Source organism: Spinacia oleracea, chromosome 5, assembly GCF_020520425.1.
Source record: "Spinacia oleracea cultivar Varoflay chromosome 5, BTI_SOV_V1, whole genome shotgun sequence".
NCBI lineage: Eukaryota > Viridiplantae > Streptophyta > Magnoliopsida > Caryophyllales > Amaranthaceae > Spinacia > Spinacia oleracea.
This window is the reverse complement of record NC_079491.1, coordinates 33,452,746-33,470,606: the sequence shown is the minus strand read 5'-3', so window position 1 is coordinate 33,470,606 and position 17,861 is coordinate 33,452,746. Positions and strand designations below refer to the sequence as shown.

Sequence of the window (17,861 nt, the reverse complement as noted above, 5' to 3'; positions counted from 1 at the left end):
GAAGTATTTGTTTCAGAATTCAGATCTTTTTTTCCCTTTGCATCTTTTGGATTTTCCTTTGTACTCAGCCTTGTAATAAAATGATAAATAACAAAACAAAAACAACATTGACATTGACATTGACATTACCCAAAAATATCAAAAGAAAATCAATGTCTTGACAAATAGAAAGAGAACAAGCTTCAAGAATGGAAATCAGAATGTGGAAATATATAAGCGATAATACAAAACTATACACATGAACCTTTTTTTCCCCTTTGGAGTAAGAATAAGATACAACAGTATCAGATAATCAGACGTCGAATCAGATGAAACAATACATAATTCAATAAGAATCAGATCTCCAGTAAAGATTGATGTTGAGTACATATCAGGGCAGCAGTAGAAGTCATCACCTTTTACAACGTATGTAGATACATTCATACATTTGAGTTAGACTGTGAATTCGAATCAAAAAATATTTCCCTGATAAGGTCGTCACTAATCAGTGGTTAGGATTTCACCGCTTTTATAAATATAAATAACGCGCGACCTGCAAAGAATGACAAAAAATGATTTTTTGATTTGAGACGGAATTGTATTAGATTAAGCGAGCTTCTTTGCACGACCGGTGGAAGGACCCGCAGCCTCTTTTTTAGATCCAGGTTCCTCGGGCTTACGGGCCCAGGCTGGAGCTCGATCTGGCTCATAACGATAATCATAGAAAAGTTCTTCCCCTGCATTTATTCTTTCCTTAGCAAATATGCCCACTCGATGATCACCAGCTACCATAATAACCTGCCATGGTACCAAACTATCAATTACAAACAGCTTATAAGCAAGTTAATGTGTATGCCCCTAAGAAGACATCTAATAGAGCTGATGAAATTAGGCTCTTCCTATCACCGTAAATAGCCATTTTATCTAAATGACTATTTAGCAAATATCCCCTTTAAAAACAGTCACTCTTTATCACCAAGACATCAAAGAAATACCTTCGCATAACAATTTGGATCAGGAGAATGGTTGGCAAATTTCAACTTGTCCCCTTTCCGATAAGCATCTAGAACAAACTGCACAATAAGAGGACACTTCTGTCAAAAAACATGCCAATAAAAGGTATTATCTAATACTGTAAAACTAATATTCAATTGTCAGACCTGGTCATTGAGATTGAAGAGAAATGAGGAATTTTCACGATCATATATTTTTCCACGCTTATCGGCTTCTCGATGTGAGATTAACTCCCCAGTGTACTCTCCAAGGTATTCATGTTTACCAACACCATTCTGTAAAAGGAGGATGAAAATAAGCTGTCTGTGCAGGAAGCAGAAAAGATAAGGATATCAAAGTTGTGACTTTAAGAATATCACCTTAAGAAATGCTCCCCAACCAGAAACATCAGACCTACCAAGTAGAACCTGTACAAAGGAGGAAAAATAACTTAGTCATACCCTTAGACATGAGAAAATCAAATGCTGCACCCTGCAGCATAGAAACACAATCCGCTTAGTCAGTTGCATCTTGCATGGGGTATATTTCTTTATTTCACAACCAAAGACAAGTAATTTATATTTGGTAATGTCATAGCACCACATCATGACATTGTTAAATTGTTTTACATGCTTGAATGACATACGATTGTGAGTCTAACTAATACGATTTTGATAATCTATTTTCAGTCTTACTAATAAGAGCCTTTGGAAAAAGGAACAGGGCGCAAAGAGCGTATATTTCATCTGCTGTCAAAATGGGGCGTGAGGTTTTTAAGGATTTGGAGGGAATTGTTTGATTCAGGGGTAGGTTAGTATTTTTCTTGACTTATGTTAGTAAAGTAAATCATTTAAAACATGCAATTAGTGCACCTTAATAATATATGCAATACCAAAAGTATTTTGAGTCTACCATGTGGATAAATGATACCACAAAGACACCATGCAGAATTCCCAAATACTTCGTATAAGATAACTTTTATGAAAATATGAAACACAATCGACCCTTCCAAAATGTAGAATCAAAATAACCTCTAACAGACTATAACATATGAAAATTGAAATATAGAATCTGCAATATTACATGACTCAATTGGATAACAAACGACAAATGTTGCACGTATTAAATTAAAATACTATAGAGTTTGGGACAATTCAAAGTTACTTATCAGATTAGTGTTCAGTTCAGGTTGGATTAGGGTCATTATTGATCAAGTCGTATTCAGTTCGTGTCGATTTTGCTACAGGTCAATCTGGAATCATATAGATATCGGTCCAATGGGGTACGGGTGAATGGGTAATCATCAGATCCCACTTAGTGTGGGTTCATTCGTTAATTCAGATTTCTGTTCAACTTCAGGGGCCATTTCAGGCTATTTAGGTAGGTAAAGATCAATTTTGGGAGGTTTACATAAAACAAAGCAACAAAGTCCAAAGTTTCTCAACGCAATACAACTAGATGGAAAAAGAATCTATTTAGTGCTCTGGAAGAATCTGACAAGGTAAATTCTCGAAGTTTGATCTAGCTGAAATTTGAAGCTACTTGAACAAGCCACTCTATATTGAATTATATCCCCACCATTGTAGAAAATCACATTCCATATACCTATATATTATAAACATGAAAATTTACGTCATTCTACTATCTACACCGGTCAACTTTTTACCATATTATTTTTCAAATGCTGTTTTTCTTCTCAAGTTATCTTTTCAGCTATAATACCAACTCAAATACATTTTTCTGCCCCAGTTATCTTTTCAGAGAAGTTTACCAAGTAGAGAGAACTAGCCTTTAAATTTTGTAAGAAAGATTAAAAATTGAAGTTTCTTATATACCCGTTGTTGTTGCTTGAGCAAAAGCTTCATATTTCTACATCCATAATTGTCACCTCTTTGATTTGGGACACCAAGTGTACCATCACCGCAACTGCAAGTTAAAGTATAAAAGGCAACAAATTGTTAGCAAGGAGTCTAAATAAAGCACTTGAGTGTCTTTTAGTCTAAGAAAAATCAAACCCCATTCTTTGTTCCTTCACTAAGCCTCAAGCATGCTTTGCATCTAAGTATTCAAAAGATAAATATGGGCATATTTACAATTCACCAAATATAAATTTGTCAGATCCTCTTCTTTTGCTCGACATCAAGTCAATGTGTCAAAAAAATTCTTTTAACATGAACATCGTAACTGTATTTTATTTTCATAGTAATGCCTTGAACATGGCTCTTGATTGTTACGGTGTTCCCACAGTATCAATTGGTCAATTAACCAGATTGGTCCAAAAAGAAGTGATGGTTAACGACAAACATACTACAAACATATTATTTGGTTCATTTCCCCTACGCTTCATTTAATTTCCTTGATTTGCTCCCATTTAATTTCCAAAATTACTACAATGATATTATTTGGTCTTTTTCGTTTTTCTTTACAAGTTTCTAATAACAATCTTTTATAAATAAAATAGTATGTAACTTTTGTTTTTTTTTTTCTACTCCAAATACTTAGGTTCTCTTTTCTCTGCCCTACTCTAGCTTATTCTCCATATTTTCCATATGTTTGCAATCTAACTTCCTAAGAAATAAATCATTACGGGTAATTTTCTTATATCTAAAAAACATTTTTCTTTTAATCCTATGAATTCTTTATATCGCTCCTAAAAATATAGTTCATGAAAACTAAGAGCAATACCACAACGCAGAAAGAAAATTAAAGAGGGAGACTTAGAGAGAGCAACAGAACTTATGAAGTAATGATAACTATAAAAAAAAAAATTAAAAAAAAACTTATAATATGGGTTTTTCCAAAATAAAAAAGGATTTTAAAAGATAAGATGAAGCACCGTTACCTGGTTCGCTAGTATAAGATTGGGTATGGGTTCGCAATTCGCTACCTAATTTGCTGAATTAAACCAAAATTATACCATTTTCATGTTGTAATTCGCTTTTTCGGTTCGCGGTTCGTGTGGTGATGGGAGGATTAGGTAACACTGAGATGAAGTATATATGATGATGTATTAGCTTTTACACTTTTCATTTGGCGAATGTGGCAAATTAGCCCCATAACTATAGTCTAATTTGCAAATTAGCTCCATATGTTTAAGTTGAAGCAAGTCAACCCTTCATTCACCCTAACTTGACCACAGTTATGGGGCTAATTTAACACATTCACCTTTTCCATTTTCATACGTCCCAGATTAGTTTTCACACTTCTCACTTATTTTAATACATCTCTCTTTCCACTACACAAAAAGTAAGGTCCCTACACTCTCATTCAATTAAAAACACACTTCACTATCTTCTATCACATCTACATTTTAATAAAATAATACTCCACTATATCCTTTCACATCTACTTTCCAATAAAGTAATATTTAATAATCAAACAACTTATCTCCTAAAAATATGCGTCATGATAAGTGTCAAAACTAATATGGGATGAAATGAGTATACAGTACTCCCTCCATACATAATCAATTGGTGCACTTTGACCGGCGCAGAGTTTAATGAAGGTGAGTTGATTTAATTAAAATAAGATGTAAGTGGGGTAAATGGAGAATAAACAATTGTAATAAAAGATAGTGGGGGTATTAAAATATTCAAAAGAATAAATGATGAAATATTATTAGTGGGGTCCTTGGGGTAAGAAGAAAATTATAAGATAAGGAGGGATATTTCCATAAATGGTTGTATCAATTTGTATCACAAAAACAAACAAAACAAAACCAAAAAAACCCATATCAAACGCCATGAAGTTGTTCTATTTTCTGGCATCGTAATAGGTTATGGCATCTAGGATTTAATATTATAATCTTGCCCTTTTAGGGTGATAACCTTAAAAATGTGGCATGCTTATTAATTATTATTATATAATTTGCAAATGACTTGAAATTATAAGTGGTGCACAATACTATTGCTCATAGTTGCTCTTTTCATCAGATATCGTAATAAGTCAAACCCAATGTATAAAAAGGCACACCTAGGCGATTTGGAGTTCGGCGCGCCTCATTGAAGTGAGGCGAACCTAAGAAACAGTAAAAAGAAAATGAAAAAATGGTGTGCACATCAAGGGGTGCGCATCAATGCGACTCAGTGCGTCTAGGAGCACTTCTGCCTAAGGTGCGCCTCATCAAAATCGCCTCGCACAGACCACAAAAGGCGCTTGCTTCATACACCTTGCGCCTAGTGAGCATCAGCGCCTAGTGCGCCTTTTTATACACCGGTCAAAACCATATTTTAGTTAAGTTCCACATTTTGGTCTACATAATAAAGTAATAAAGTACTTTTAACCAAATATTTTAGCCTTAGGCTCGTGACAGTAATAAAGTATTAAATTCCACATATCTATAGTTCTATACTAATATATTAAAAGGCATTGTGAAAAACGTCTATGTGACACGTAGTACTCTCCCCATTACGCCACATCATCCACTCACTATGTGTTATTTCATGACATGGGCAACAAAAAATCATTACAATCGAGGTTCGAACACCAGAACACAAGTGTGAATGATAACTCTCATAAGTCATAACCATCTTAACCAACCACCAATTGTGGATCATCTCTTCGCATTAATTTATAAATAAATGTTAAATTAAAGTCGGAACAACTAAATTTTTATGTGACTTTTTAATTCTATGGGCTATTGGAAAAAAATTATAACTAAAGCACTATGACAACCATGAAGAAACATGATTTTATAAGTCTCATAAGCATCAACTTGTCCTTCATGGCTGCATATATATCTAATTTGGTGTTTATTAATTTGACGCACTCAATTCCACGAGAAAACAAATTATACAAATTATAAGATTATCTAATTGAAAAATTACTTGGTATGATAAGTGACAAAGTGTGCCTGTTTAGTTGACGAACTTAATGGATGTTTTTCAATCAACAGATACAAATATTTTGGTCAAATGTTGAGCTCAAGAAAAATCTAAAATTTTAACTATTCAATGTAACAATCGGGTTTCGCCGGGCAACACACTAGTTTTCGTTATTACAAGTTAGATCTCCAAAAGCATCTTTATTTTATAATGCTTAATAACACCGAACTGATGAAATTCTTTTAAAATAAACTACCTTTATTGTTTTATGCCCAAAAGTCCCAACACATTTTGACATTTCCCAGCTTAAAACATAAACGATTAAATGAAACCTCGACAACTCATCATTTCCCATCTCCCCTATGCCAATGCCACTTTAGATCCTCATCAGATGGGAGAGACTAGAATTTCATAGCCCTGCTACTTTGGAGCAATGTAGACCTGAACATTGACTTTAAGAACACATTGCCAATCCTCCTTCTGTGTGCTCCTTTCAAGTGCAAAGTCAATTGAGACATGAATACCAACACATTCCGGAAGAGGTTAGCAAAAATGCAAATATGTTCTTAATGAACTTAGGGGAAGATTGACCTTTCTAAAACATCCCGGGAATCCGGGATGAGCTATCTCAGTCAACTACGTAACTAGAAAGGAGTTTATAGCTCTCGTTGAAGAGGATTGTAGCTCTTGACTCTTCCTCGTGCTAGGAATTAGAGTATGCTAACCAGTTTGCAATCAACCACGATTAACCATAATAAAGAGATTTAAGCAAGACAGCCTAGCAGGAAAACAAAGAACTAGGATGACGGTACTTGAATGAAAACCCACCAATTCACTAAGGAGCTATTTAAATAGACATAGATGATGAATTAAAAGCTTTCAAACACCATGGAAGGTCCCTCAAACTCACTCACCCTAAAACCCTACATGTATTTGAATATGAGAATTAATTGTTTTCTGTGAATCTACTGCAAAAAACAGCTACAAAGCAGTATATATGGTGCTAGGAATTAATGAACAATCAGAACAAGAAAGAAACACGGCGCAAAAAGCTGGCGGAAGGCGCTATGTTCGGACATGCCTACTATTATTCCGTGGCCGTGCTTAAGCCAATTTTGCCTATTCCAACACCTTGCACGGACGAGCAATCGCTCCTGCCTCCCATTATGCAACTCCTTATTCTAGCTTCCGAGCCCCATAAGTGTAACCATACTTAACCCCAAGCACCACCCTATCTCCCTTAATGCCTTGAACCATCTCCACACTTGAGCCCAGCACCTTATTTACTTGCCTCCCACTATGCAACTCCTTATTCTAGCTTCCGAGCCCCATAAGTGTGACCATGCTTATCCCCAAGCACCACCCTATGTCTCCATTAACGCCTTGAACCATCTCCACACTTGAACCCAACACCTTATTCACTTGCCTTTTGGTCTATCACCTCTCAAGTTCAAGTATAAGTGGGGAATTTGTGGACAGATTATGGAGTATTTCTTCAAGTCAACACAATTTTGGTGTGAGACGAACCTTTAGGAGTCTAATTACAAAACTATAATTAGGGCAATGTACCTTGTGCATGGTTAGCAATGATGACAATCTGCTAATTCATCCGCCATCAAGTCTATATCCTTATTCCTTAATGTATTTTTTGTGCCATTAGATTCTTTGCAAAAAAACAAATGCATCTTTACTGTTGATACTTCTTTAATAATTAAGCTATTAGTCCCTTGCAAATACAATCCTATTATAACCAATGAACAAACTTTCAATCTAGAAGTTGAGGAAGAAAACAGAGCAAAAAAGTATAGATATAATAGCTTAAGGATGCTCAAACAAAAAGACAGAGACTAACCTCAATACCAAATGAAGAAAGAAGGGGTGGGGGGGGTTATTTTTATCTAGAATGCTCTTTGTGAAATATGCTAAACTTAAAGTTTAGACAGATCCCGCGGAAACACCACCTGTAACTAAAACATTGCTTCTTCACCACTAAAAACGGGGTTCCAAGTGTTTTGACTAACCTCAGTACCAAATGCTCTTTGTGAAATATGCTAAACTTAAAGTTTAGACAGATCCCGCGGAAACACCACCTGTAACTAAAACATTGCTTCTTCACCACTAAAAACGGGGTTCCAAGTGTTTTGACTAACCTCAGTACCAAATGCTGCTTTTGAATAGGGCTTCAGTGTCATACTACTTTTTAATTCTGCAGTTTCATCAACTTTCTACCCCGTCAAAAAAAAACTTCTACAGATTAAAGGGTGGATTTAACAAACCCAGTGCCTGAGGTTTTGTCCATAGATTTCTTTTTTATTCTTTGGGAGACTAGTATGACAATTTTTTATCATAACCCTTTTTCATAATAATGATAACCCCAGCGGCCGCTGATCAATACAATTTTTTTTGTAACTTATTCTCACGACTCATCAATTCTATGACTAGGCGACTAGCCATTGCTTTTGTGCATGATGCTTTTAAATGATTGCACTCTTGTAAACTCTTAGGCACTCTTCAATAAGTTCTCAACGGCTACATTATTAGTTCATATAAAAACTGCCAAAAGCTGGAATACATAGGCTCACCTCACCCAGCAATTACGACAGACATCCGGATCACATTCCCTATCTGCAGCAAAGCATGGACATTGACGACTTCTGCATTGACTTTTAGCACAGTGGCATCCCCGGAATCTATTTTTGCAGCTCTTAGGACACCTATAGGAAGATATATTTGTAGCTTTAGCAATGAAATCAATTTAATGTGTTTAACTAGTGGAATCAGAAGTTCAATAACAAAAAATAAGCAGAGGTTTAAACATTTCTTAGTTGCCAACTTTTGGACTTGGCACCAAACTGAAAACTCACCCGCAATATTTTTCACAGCATGTACCATTTAAAAGACATGAACACTGCTTTCCGCAAGCAGCTTCACACCCACAAGGATTATACTGTCGACAAGGCTGATCTTTCCTCTCTGAAATTCGTTTTCTGATGGAATGGTAACCAGTAGACTTCCAAGTATACTTCAAACGACGAACTCTACCTCTCCGCCGAACATATCTTGATCTCCTCCTGACTTCATTGCCCTGAAATTAGTTGTATGCACCAAAAGATAGAAAAAATAAGTCACAGAAATAAATGAACTATGCATACTTCCAACATCATTAGGACAGACAAGAATTCAGCGTCTAACCGTAGTTTCATTGCATTCAAGGTTACTCTCATCATCACCACCTTGGCAGGATAGCTTATTATTCAAGCGATTCATGTACTGGTAAACCTCTGAACATGTCTTCAGTCCATTCAAAAGGTTTCTAGCAATCAAACAACTACATGCCGGAAAAATAGAGTTATAGGCGATGCGGATTAATGAGTGGTCTTACCGTGCAATAATATAAACAAACAAAGCAACCTCTAACCAGTGCTCATAATTGAGCTGAAATATAAACAAGTACTATATCTTTGCATATGGTGCAACAGCTACAGTTTTGTTCATGAACAAAGCAAGCCATTTCATATTTCTCCTCTTAAAGCTTAAACAAATTAAACAAACGAGACTTTGTTATTTCAATCAAATGAAGAAGACAGAAAATTCTGCTCATGAATTAAACTTAAATATCTATTTTAGCTTACTGCCAAGTTTACTAAATCCTTGTATCAATCTACTTCGCTTAGAGAAATGTGCATTAAATTCTAAATCACATGGATTCTTCATTTCTTCGAGCTGAATAATTGGGCCTCCGACATGGATATTTCTAATTAGGCCAAAAACATGCAATAGTAGAGTCCTTGAAGAGTTGAAGTATAACCTTGTCGCATATTCATACCCCAACTTCCCAAGTCTATGCAATATTCATTAATCAAAGATACTATAGAAGTAAATAATAAACAACTTTTGAAACACAGAGATATCAAAATGACCTGTTCCTGCCGAAAATCTCCAAGCCCTTCTCATAAAGTGCTTTTTCAAGGGCCTTCCAAGAATTATCATTGTATACTTCTAGTTTTCCGGGGCTTTCATCTACAAGTTCTTCTTTCCTTGACACGTCATCCAAAATACCCATAGATTGGTCAGTGAGTGCTATATTTAAAGGCTCACTATCACAATTCAAGGACTGGGAGCTGCCCACAGCTGGTGAAGCCTTTCTTGACTTTTCACCAGTGCTTGAATTTCCTTTCTTCTTCGAAGAACTTGCAACTTCATCCTCCTTGCGTGCCCGAGATCGAAGTTTCATATCTCTAGACAAGGTAGGCCCAGCGCTAATTGAATCAGCGTCTTGAGCCACCGCCTTCTTATGCCTCTTCTGCATTGCAACAATTATCCTTTCAGCAGCTCGCTTGTTCCTACTTTTGCGAGGTCCAGATTTCCCAATCAACTTACCCTTATGATGGATAGAAGGTTGGTCAACAGAGTTGTTATCTTGAGCAAGTCTTTCATCTGAATCACTACTATCAGATGCACTTCTTGCGTTTGACGAGGCACTTTCACTTTGAGTGGACCCCTTTCGCTTGTTGGAAGAACCATTAGACTTCTTTCTTGGTGATACCTCAACAAAAGCATCATCAGAAGAAAGACTAGCCCTTGCTTCAGGGCCATCACATTTATGGGAGATAACTACAGAATCACCTTCACACTTGGGAGCCTGCAAGAATAGATTGGTGATATATAAAGACATTCTTTTGCCGAGTACCCCATCTACTCTTTACACCAAAACTACAAACGTACCGAACGATAGCAGTGCAACCCACATGTTACATTTGCCTCTTCCGAAGAACTCCAAGGGTGTTGTTTCTCAGTCTATCAGATTAAAAGTTTACAAAAGATGCATCAGGCCACAGAAAAGCAATGGTTTTGAGCAAAACACTATGAACTTACAGGAAAAATGAGATCTTGTGAGCATCCATGCAATCTACAATCAAAAACCTGCCAATAAGACAATCAACAACAACAGTTAGATTAAGAAGATAAACAGTGGGAAAATATATCAAGGTGGTTAATGACAGTAGTTACGTAACACCGGCGACAGAACAAGTTGTCAAAAGAATCCAAAGCTCCTTCCAAATCTTTATCGAGATACGGGTTTGAATTTTCTGAAGTCTCTACGGTCTCCCCCTTTCTTAGACCTTCCGTAGCCTTCTCTTCCCCACAAAGAACTTCATATCTTGCCTGTATAAGACGTTTGACGGTGTTTCATTTCTCTGTAAGGAAAGCACAAAAAGAATGGGAAACAGCTGGACCGATGTTCACACTCTGACCAGTTTAGCAGATGGCATGTAACTGTAAGCAACAACCACATCGATCACTTTTAAAGAAGAAACAAAATAATGGTGTCTTGCTCTCATGTACCTTGACATCACTAGGCTTTTTGGAAAAGCACTGTCCCAGTAAATCCAAAACAGCATCTGATAAACCAGCTTCCTGCACTGTCATTCTGGCAATAGGCAGACAACAAGTTTGAGACTGGTGTTGAGGCAAATCATTAAATAAATGCAGAAAATCCATTTCTTAACGAAGTGGAAACATAAATTTACCATGAATAATAGAAACAAGTTCTATATATTACAGTATGTCCATCATGCAAATATATACAGGATTCTTACATTGTAAATCATGAAATGTGTAATCTCCATAAGAAAAGGAGACATACACATTATGTTATCTGGTAAAACTTTGCCTTATAATGAGGAACATTATCTAGAGTTTAAGACACCCTACGTACTTCAGCTTTAACGGAGAGTCATATGGATTAAGATCTCTGACATTTGAATGAGCCAAGTTCATTTTACACAGGCTTCTTAAATCAAATCTGAGTACGAGACTAGGCATAAATGTGGATCAGCTACAGGTTATGAAACCTCAACTCCCCTAAGGGGCTGTTTGGTATGGGGTAATCAAGAAAAGGAAAGGTAATGAAAACCTTTGATTCCCTTACAATATGTTTGGTGTTTTTTGAAAATCCCTTTACCCTCATTTCAGTTTGAGTTCCCCCTTTCACCTCCACCTTGGTTCCCACCTCCCACTTGGGATTTCAGAAAAGTGAAAACCCCTAAACTCCTCTACATCGTAAAAACTATTACCAACCTTGATCACCACCTATGTCACGGTCCGAATGTTTTGGGCACCGGATCTTGCGGCGCGCTGCATACCCCTCACCAATTGTTGCCATCGCTTTATTGCTAGTGTTTTGTTGTAGGCCTTTATAGATATTGTGCCGCCACTTGCTCTAAAACATCCCAAATCCCAAAAAGTCCCGCAATCAGATGAATTCTCGTCGTCGGTCCCGCTTGTGCCTGCTGTGCACACAAACGCCCCGGTCGACCCTCGCCCCTCGCTCTTGTAGCCATTAGGCAAGAGCGCCCATTCAGAATCAGACGTTTGCTCGTGCCCCGACAAGTTACAAGACACTCATTCCGCACAAGGCTTGCATCCTTGCCGCCAATAGGTAAGAGTGCTCCGCACGGAGCCGGTGTCAAAACATTCGGACCGTGACAACCTACCTCACCCACCGTCCACCCTTACCACCAATCTAACGGCGATACCAATATACCATCACCACTAGCCAACAAAAACAATAGTTATCTGTCAAAAGACACTGTTAGCTCCAATACATGCATACATCCAACATTAACCCAACACCGCCAACCCACAACCACCCCTACAACAATTACTATTCATAAATACCACCATCAGCCTACAACCCTGCCAGACTGTGACAACCTACCTCATCCACCGTCCACCCTTACCACCAATCTAATGGAGATACCAAAATACCATCACTACTAGCCAACAAAAATCGTTGTTATCAGTCAAAAGACACCGCTAGCTCCAATACATGCATACATCCAACATTAACCCAACACCCGCCAACCCACAACCACCCGTAGAACAATTACTATTCATAAATACCACCATCAGCCTACAACCCGGCCATCCCCACTTACCTCAGACCTAATTAAAAAGAAAGGATGAAAGAGAGAGACATCATCGACGACCCAATATTAGAATTGTGACTTTAAATGGTGGAAATCCACTATTAAGCTCTAAAAATCTAGAGCTTTGGTGGTCAATTTCTACCACTTAAAGTCTCCTTGATGCGTGGTGGTGCGGTTTGCAAGTGGTAGTGCAACAGTGGCGTTGGGAGTAGGCGGCGGGGTAAGAAATAGGTGGTGGCAGCAGCGGTAGATATTGAATGACGAAGGCATGAAGATTGAGATTTGAAATGGGCTGGTTTTGAGAGTTGAAGTGGTGGCTATAAAGGATTATGAGGAATCATCTCTTGGGTCTGCTAACCTAACTCATTTTAAGGGATTTTGAAACCTTTCCTCTTGTCCAACCAAACAGTATGGGTAATTAAGGGAGGTTTCATTTCTTTCCTTCTCTTTTTCTTTCTTCATTACTTTCCTTTCTTTTTGTGAACCAAACAGCCCCTAAACTTTGTTAAAAATCAAGGCTTCTTTAGATACTAGAATACCATTCAAAAGATGGACTTTGCGGTTTGAGTACACCCATCCTCATTAACCCTACATTGTTCATTTACAAAGTTGTAATTAACACTTCAGAGTCATATTTTTATTAGTAGACCTAGATGCATATATAGGACCATCAGTACCATGAATGATCATAACACGTTCATATCATACATGGAAAAGAAACTACGAAAGTAACAGAATAGCAGTCTCATTTCCATATTTCCAATTTAAGTAGAAAGTCTGTCTATATTACTACACGTTCCTATTTTTAAATGTAAAACAAGGAACAAAAGGGCGGGGGGGCTAGATAAGTGAGGCGCCAGAAAAGATATTAGAATTCTTATTTTCTTACAGATAGATTATAAAAATTTATTGATAGAATGTGTGAAGAGATAGCAGACAGAGCACAGTATGCCCACATTAAATAAACAATATGAAAAACTGCATAGAGTCTACAAGCACAAGCACAAATGGAAAGGGTTGCTTATACCGCAGGATGTAATCTTCTGATCTAGCAAATGCCTTCTTGTCTTCTTCATCCTCAATTACTTCCTCCTCACTGTCACTGCAAATCAAAGCTTCCCCGCCAGTTGGATCATAATAAATTCTTCTTCGACCTAGCACTGATTGGTCTTCTGTCATCCTTTGGTTTCTGACAAAATAAAAGCACGATCAAAATCCATGAAATGGTAATATTAAACGAAGGCAGGCGTTGATAAGAGAAAGGATCAGAGCATTCCACATGTCTGTATGCAACACAGCAACTTCGTGTTGTAAAAACCTACTTCTGAGCTGTCCCATTCTGATCTATACAAATCAATTGCTAGTCATCTCCAACTAAACCACTTCCTTAGCCATCTCCTCCTCACAAGGGCAATCTAACGATTATTATTTCATCAGATACATATCATCTGTGTAGACGACCAACGATAGGCTGATAATCAGCATCATCCATCCACAAGTACTCACTGAAATTAGTAATTTCTGGAGAATTTACCTCCTCATACATCATGACCTCAATCATCAAGATATCAACATCATCCATCAATAATATATTCGTAGATACTTATTTCTATATGTAAAAAATGAAATATAGGAAATAACTCATGTAATGCTTTTTTTATCAACAACCCTAAGATATCGAACGTTAGTGTGGAATCATATCCCAAAATAACGAGTCTTTTCTTTCTTCATCATGTTTATGAATCCATTTAAATATAAGCACCCTTATTTAAGTCCTACATTTCTATTATGTTTACAAGAAATGAAATACAAAAACTTTGACTAGCTGACCTACAAAAATGCCTATGAAAGCTACAAAATATTTGGGAAAAACATTTGAGTTGATTCACCATAAACAATCTTTAAACCATGGCCTAGTCAGGTGCATATAATTAACATTATATAAGAAAAGATTCCTCAAAGTACATGTTAAACTTAACAAACCTGTCCAAAAATATCCATGTAGTATAAGGTGGTAATCTCTTCACTTCAGGAAGTTTAGTTGCTCGGATAGTATTCTTATTAGGGAAAGGAGAACCCAGAAGTATCGCTGAATTTTCTTGTGAACCATTGCAATCATCACCCTTGTTACCTGATTCGAAATCATTTTGCATATTAACCGCATCATTCTGCTTTTTTACCAATAAACCGGCATTTTTTTCCATGTCGTTAACCGTCACACTTCTTCTTTCCTTCATTAAAGTCACTTTGGATAACTTTTGCTTGTTTTCTTCCATTAAGTTCTGAAAACAAGCATGAAATTATAAGCACGAGAATAACAATTACTCAAAAGAAGGTTAAATCGGCCTTACTTTAGAACTTATGTGCGTAAAACAATCCCTATTGATAATTTGTAAGACACGACTGACTAGAATAACCCCAAAGATGCCGCCTTTACATCATTTTTTTTCATTAATCACAATAAATTCAAAAATAAACACTTTTGGTTTGAACTTAGGTAAAATTAGCCTTACCCATACCACATTGCAGCAAGAAAATAAAAAATGAACTTCTCTTCTAAACTTTAAGCAAATGAAAAATGTTTAAAAAATGCACCTTAACATAAACATGCCGTTGAGCTTCAACTTGTTGCTTCAATGAATCAATAACCGAAATAATCTCTTTCGGTACCGCACTCATTTTCGTAATCTCGGATAGCTAAGCAGTAGAACCTGCAGGCCCGTCCTGAGGCAGAGAAGGAGAGAGATGAAAAATCGAATTATATAAAAGGATTATACGAATTTCAAGTAGAATTATGAAAATGCACCAAAACAAACCCAGCAGAATGTATCAGAAAAATCGAATCATATTAAAAATAAATAAATAAGTAAAAGTAACACCAAAACGAATCTAACAAAAAAAACCAAGTATATATTTGCAACAATCAATCAAAATACAAATAAAATCAACAGAAAAATCTGACACAAATTACTTGCAGGTAATAACCGAGAACAGCAGCAGCGAGGAGGAGCGGTTAGCAGAGAAGCCGTGGACTAGAGACACAACTACAAGATGGTACCCTTTGTTGTTAGGGTTTTAAAAGGAGGAGGGTGCGGAAATGCAGAGGAGATACGACTATGCCATTTGCCAGATTCGGAGTTTGACAAAGTGAATTCAAACCCAAACCAAAGCCAAGGTTCCAAATAACTTACAAATAAATATGGTGGAGAAATAGTTATTGGTTCGGACAATGGATTGTAGTAAAGTGGATCATTCAGCCGTGTTTATGAGGAAATTAAGCTGGTGTTTAAAAGTTTTAAAAAAAATTATCAATTCAGATTCGCTTGGGTCAATAAATGGGGCTTAAGATTTTTTTTTTTTTTTTTTTTTTTTTTGAGGGACCTAAGATAATTGGAATATTACACTAGATTTTTGGTAGTTTAATCATTTGTCAATATTTTGGGGTTTTATTCGGTTCATTTTGTTCGTCGTTAGATTTGAGTCAATGGTAGTCAATGGTTACTTGTAAATTTTATGATTTTTTTATGATATTAATGCTGCTAAATTTTATTGTCTTTGGGTTGATTTTGATTTTGTGAAAATAATGATACGGCTTGGGTGCCTGTGACTCATATATATAATAATATCTTACAGTAGTACAATTACGAGTATAACCTTAGTATCCTCTATTACACCCCCTCAATCTGTGCAGGGGGAACCACGTGCAGATTGGATCTTAAAAACTCAAAACGCTGACCTGACAAACCTTTCGTAAAAATGCCAGCGATTTGTAACTCAGTAGGGACATAGCGCACAACTAAATCACCATGAGCAACACGCTCCCGAACGAAATGATAATCTATTTTGATATGATCGCTACGATCATGCTGAATCGGATTCACCGCACGATAGGATGCAGAAACATTATCACAAAAGAGCTTCACGGGTGAGCGAATGACGATTCCCAACTCAGCTAACAAGGAACGAATCCAAAGAGTATCCTGTACCGTGTATGCAACAGCGCGGTACTCTGCTTCTGTGGAAGATTTGGAGACAGTGGGTTGCTTCTTTGAGCCCCAGGAAATTAGGTTGCCCCCAAGAAAAATCGCATAACCGGTGGTGGAACGACAACTATCGGGACAACCTGCCCAATCCGCATCTGAGTAGGCAATCATGAGGGACATGTCTGGGGCGGGGCGAAGCCATAGACCGTAGTCTGAAGTACCCTACAAGTACCTGTATATACGCTTAACAACCAACAAGTGAGATGTGTGGGGTGCATGCATAAATTGGGAAACTAAATGCACAGCATATGTAATATCAGGTCTTGTCATAGTTGTAACACCCTAATAATTCCTTGCTTTTTATAAAATATTTTCCAACTTAAAACAAAGGAATTACCAAGATATTACCGCCACCGTGATAACGGTTAAGGCTATGTACCAGAATTACGCAGCGGAAATAACTAACTTTCAAAACGTATTAAATAGTTCAAATAATTTAAGTAATAGTCATGACTAGAAATTAAATAGAGTTTATAAAATATGGAAGAGAAATAAACTCTCAAACACGATTCCCATGATAACTTCTCCCGCAAGTTATCTCTACAAACCTGCTTTATTAAAATCTATTCCCCCAACAACGCAAATGCAATGATGGATCATCATAGGGTCATTAAGGCGAAGGCCATGACCAGAAGACATGAAGCACGAAGTCAGCAAAAGCTGAGTACGAACAAGCTAGAGTAACGTTCTATCCTAACATGCTTCACTCAACGAATTAATAATCCACATGCAAAAGCCAATTAATAAACAAGTAAACATGAAGACAAGTCTCGACACTTGACACGACTCTTGACTCACAGTTTAATAAAGAAATAGCTTCGAACGGGTAAAATAAAGTATCCTCAAAAGGAAAGAAAAGGGTGATGGGAGCCCACCATACACCAAACAATAACAAGTCGGACTCCTACCGACAGTCGGACCATACCGACGGAATTCCAATACACAACGGCCTAAACGAAAGAATGAAACAACGTCTTGTATCATTCAAGGAGTACAAGTTCTCCGACCAGACTCCCCCCATTGTTCATACTCAAGGTATATACGTTCCAAGAGTTTTGAAGCTCATTCGGGTTACACTTTACGTTAATTAG

The 17,861-nt window shown here is 37.0% G+C and overlaps 1 protein-coding gene across 3 annotated transcripts; it reads right to left on the bottom strand.

Annotated features, from left to right (window-relative positions):
* Positions 1 to 304: 304 nt before the first annotated feature.
* On the bottom strand, positions 305 to 16,028 carry LOC110796043 (histone-lysine N-methyltransferase CLF). 3 transcript variants are annotated; one of them, XM_022001071.2, is made up of 17 exons: positions 15,699 to 16,028; positions 15,323 to 15,451; positions 14,711 to 15,009; positions 13,755 to 13,916; positions 11,142 to 11,226; positions 10,806 to 10,961; positions 10,671 to 10,718; positions 10,521 to 10,592; positions 9,716 to 10,437; positions 8,988 to 9,123; positions 8,660 to 8,880; positions 8,378 to 8,509; positions 2,808 to 2,898; positions 1,353 to 1,400; positions 1,140 to 1,268; positions 975 to 1,052; positions 305 to 777 (listed from the first exon to the last, which is right to left on the bottom strand). In XM_022001071.2, the coding sequence occupies exons 2-17, from the start codon at positions 15,404 to 15,406 to the stop codon at positions 586 to 588; spliced, it is 2,655 nt and encodes an 884-aa protein (XP_021856763.1). In that variant the 5' UTR covers positions 15,407 to 15,451; positions 15,699 to 16,028; the 3' UTR covers positions 305 to 585. The 3 variants fall into 3 exon arrangements, with proteins under 3 accessions (XP_021856763.1, XP_021856764.1, XP_056686453.1); XM_022001072.2 differs by having other exon boundaries at positions 15,703 to 15,979; XM_056830475.1 differs by having other exon boundaries at positions 15,713 to 15,979.
* Between the last annotated feature and the right edge of the window lie 1,833 nt (positions 16,029 to 17,861).